The sequence below is a fragment of the Dioscorea cayenensis genome, chromosome 11, assembly GCF_009730915.1.
Source record: "Dioscorea cayenensis subsp. rotundata cultivar TDr96_F1 chromosome 11, TDr96_F1_v2_PseudoChromosome.rev07_lg8_w22 25.fasta, whole genome shotgun sequence".
NCBI lineage: Eukaryota > Viridiplantae > Streptophyta > Magnoliopsida > Dioscoreales > Dioscoreaceae > Dioscorea > Dioscorea cayenensis.
The window spans coordinates 1373626-1377942 of NC_052481.1; the positions used below are offsets into that span (position 1 = coordinate 1373626).

Genomic DNA, 4317 nt, shown 5'->3' on the forward strand with positions numbered 1-4317 from the left:
TTTTTATACATTTCAATTCACATATTTTTTCTTGTATATTGGGAAGGAGTTAAACTTCCTTTTATGAAAGTCAGTTAGAAACCGTTTGGTTATTAATGTGGCAGCCCAAATTTTTTTTCATTTATGGTTAGTAAAAAAATACTTTAATGAACCACAAGAGATTTGGAGTAAATATTTGTGTTTAAATGGAATCTAATATAAAGTTTAATGTTTGAAAGGATGGAAACTTTTGACGTAAATAAAATTTTATTTTTCTAATTAATGATTGTTATTTATTGATTTTTTAAAATAATAATTAAATATATTTATTTGGCATGATTAAATGTTATAATAAAATAAAATTATGCACATAATGACAATGAATAAAATAAAAATAAAATAAAACAATCTTTTACAATTCTCAATATCTCTTCATTAATAGATATTAGAAGAAATTTGATCACGAACAATAAATTAGAGACAAACAGATTGTATTTGGGTTAAGGTTATGAAATTTTGAAGAACCTTTGGACAAAGGGTAAATATGTTTTTTTTTTTTTAAATAATTATGGGAATTCTAAGTCATATTCATAAGACTTCCAAATTCCAGAGATTATTGTTAACAATTAAATTTGGTGAATTTTTACTATCTTCAAATAATAACTATTCTTTTTCTTCTATCTATTCACAACCAATCCTACCAACTATGCATTTAGGTAAGTGTGAGGTGGGAGTTAATTGAAAACTTTTGATCAAACTAAAATTTTATTTTTTTAATTAATAAGAGAATTGTACTGTCTTTGGACATTTGCGTACTCACTAAAAGGTTCTTTTTAAACTTTTGCACTGACCAACAAGTTTATACTTTTACCTACAATTTTGTTTTTGTAATTATTACAAACATCAAATTAATTTTTAGAATATTAAAAATGCCGATATTTTTTTTTCTTTTCTTTCACTCAATAAATAAAATGTCTCCAAAGAATTTTCCTTCCCTCCCTAATGGACCCCACCTCCCCACTATATATAACCCTCCTCATCTCTTCACCACCACCACCACCACCATCAACATGGGCTCCTTCTTTGATGCCACCACCGACATCACCGGCGACGAGCAAGCAGGCATGCATGCCATGCAACTCGTGACCTCCTACGTAGTCCCCATGACCTTGAAAGCAGCCATTGAGCTCAACCTCTTCAACATCATCTCCACTTCCCCCACCCCTCTTTCCGCCACCGAGATCACCTCCCTCCTCCCTTCCTCCACCCCTTCAACCCCACTCATGCTTGACCGCATCCTCCGCCTCCTCTCCAGCCACTCCATCCTCACTTGCTCCCTCTCCACCGACGATCCCATCTCCGGCGCCATCACCCGCCGTTACAGCCCTTCCCCAGTTGTCAAATTCCTTGTCCAAAACAAAGATGGTGTTTCTTTATCCCCTTTTGGTCTGTTACTTGATAAGGTCCTAATAGAACCCTCGTACTATCTTAAGGACGCTGTCCTTAATGGAGGGGACCCCTTCAACATGGCTCATGGCATGACTTCGTTTGAATACCATGCCATTGATCCAAGATGCAACAAGCTATTCAATGAAGCCATGAAGAGCCATTCAGTGATTGTAATGAATGGAATTCTTGAAAAGTATAGAGGGTTTGATGATGTTAAGGTTCTTGTTGATGTTGGTGGTGGTGTTGGTGCAACTCTTGCTCAGGTTGTTGCTAAACATAAACATATTAAGGGTATTAATTTTGACCTCCCTCATGTTATCTCTGAAGCGCTCACTATTCCAGGTATCCTTTCCTCTCTTTTATTATTTGCATGTTTTTCCTTTTATTTTTTTTTTTACTCACTAGTCGAGGATTTTAAACGTGTTCATCTTCTCTGATTCTAAAAGCAAGGTATTGTTTGAGAGTGAGGTATGAGAGCTTCATAAAAAAATAGATTTCTATGTGTTTTTTATTTATTTATTTATTTATTTATATATACAAAAATTCAAATTGGAAACTACTCGCTTAAGTGAATTCTTACTCATGCCTTCTCTATCTTTAAACGAAACATTTTTAAATCTCCATCCATTTTCATTCATCATAGTAAATAGACTCATTATGTTTATTACACTATTAATGATTTAAATTTGTTTTATATAGTCACAAAAAGCAGATACTTTTTCTTTTCACTTTTTCCACTCACAAATGAAATTACAACTTTTATAACAGGGCATGGTAGACTAGAAGTAATATGAATAAAATTAGTAATAAATGTTGATGTGTTTGTTTGGTTGTATGTGTTTGTCTGTTTGATGAAGGTGTGGAGCATGTTGGTGGGGACATGTTTGAGAGTGTCCCAAGTGGTGATGCCATCCTCATGAAGGTTTGATCTTTTTCTTCATTTTTTTCGTACATTTATTTAAGATAATATTATTTTAATCCATAGAAAATTGCTATGCATTATTATAATATTGAATGAGTTTGGTCAAAGGCTGATTAAAGAAGAAAAGAAATTTGAATTTTGCTTATATTTTTATATTATATTCAACTAAATGAGATTGTAAGGTTTTTCAATATTTTTTTTTTAAATATGATATTTATTTAATTAGTTAAAGTTGTGCTGGCATTGGTTATTTATTTCTTTATTATATGGATTTTTTTATTAGATGTCAGGAGCTGTTTGATCATGAACCATATTTTTTTGTGAGTTGACTGAATTGTTGTTGTAGACTTAATTAGAAATTGGATGAAGACGGGTTAAATTATTTAGTAAATTAGGACTTTTACTTTGTTTTGATCCTTCATAATATATATATATATATATTCTCTGTCTTTGTTTATTTTTTTTTATTTTTTCTTTTTCTATATGAATACTCAAATTTTATTTTTTTTTATTTTTTTATTTTTTTATTTTTTTAATAAAAGTGGATAAACCACTGATCAAAAGGGAACAAAAGTACAAAGTGCTAAATCCTCTCACCAGAAGTGATTTATCTTCTTTTTTAAAATATATGTTTTAATGCATAAACAATAGAAAAAGGGTGTTATAATAGGGAAGAAAAGAGAAAATAAATAAATAGAAGAGGTAAAGCCAATTCAATTTTCTATTTTTAATTAAGTCTCTGCAATATCTTTGTTTAAATAAATATACACATCTGTAACTAGGTATATGCATATACACAGTTATGCACATTTACAATAATAATTATGTAAAGTAATAAAATAAATAAAAAATAAAAAAAGCATGCAAGATAATTTATTGATTAATTAGTAAAATTATAATATTGATTAATATTTTTGTTTTATAAGTTGCGATATCTATTAGAATCTAATGCTCATGTATTTATTTAAACCTTCTCAAGTAAACACTTATTTTTAAAAGCTTTTATATATTTAATATATTTAATATATTTATTTATTTTTTTGCATTTGCAACATTAACTAAGAAACTAGATATATATCCTTTATTATTAATATAAATAAACATTAATAATGTGTTGAACTTTATAGTGGATTCTACATGACTGGAGTGATGAGCATGGACTGAAAATCTTGAAAAAATGCTGGAAAGCTCTGCCTGCAAATGGAAAAATGATACTGGTAGAGTACATGCTTCCAATGGCCCCAGAAAGCACACATGCATCACAAACTGTACTTCAACTGGACATGATCATGTTGGCTAATAATCCTGGTGGTAAAGAGAGGAGTGCACAAGAGTTTGAGTCCATGGCCAAACAAGCTGGTTTTTCAGCAATGAAACCTCATTTCAGTTTTGTTGGTGTTTGGCTTATTGAACTTTATAAGTAGATGGTTCTTATATTTTGTTGTCTATCTATATCTTTACTTTTATCGGTTAATAAAAGAAATTAGTGTTGATTTGCACTAGTGAATATTGATGCAATTTTTTTATTCTATATGTTAGTGATGGATGTAGTCCAATATTGTAATGCACTTGTTTGCCTATAATAAAGAATGTTATGCATCTATGCATGGTTAGGTTATGGTTATAGATGCCTTCTGTCCTTTATTTCTTGTTTATTTATTTATTTATTTGTTAGTTTTTTTACAATTTCGTCTTTGGAATGTTTGATCATCGGATAAGAGTGTGAGTGTAAAATAATTTTTTAGTATTGATTAAAGAAAAACTTTGGATTCTCAACACCAAGTTTTTGGTTTAATTTAATTTTTCAAAAAAATATTTCTTTGAATTTAAGGAACTTTAAGTCCTCAATGGACCATTAACAGGTGTTGTAATATGAGCTCAAATTAACTATAAATACTAAAAAGGCTAGATTACAGTGGAGAGTTAATTTGCTCTTGAAGCTAAAGCAAAATCAATTCATATATAGA

At 29.9% G+C, this 4317-nt stretch overlaps 1 protein-coding gene across 1 annotated transcript; it reads left to right on the top strand.

The window, feature by feature from the left end:
* Nucleotides 1-1044: 1044 nt before the first annotated feature.
* Nucleotides 1045-3940, top strand: LOC120271467 (tricetin 3',4',5'-O-trimethyltransferase-like). Its single transcript, XM_039278145.1, has 3 exons — nucleotides 1045-1770; nucleotides 2286-2350; nucleotides 3478-3940. The coding sequence occupies exons 1-3, from the start codon at nucleotides 1050-1052 to the stop codon at nucleotides 3772-3774; spliced, it is 1083 nt and encodes a 360-aa protein (XP_039134079.1). The 5' UTR covers nucleotides 1045-1049; the 3' UTR covers nucleotides 3775-3940.
* Nucleotides 3941-4317: the final 377 nt, after the last annotated feature.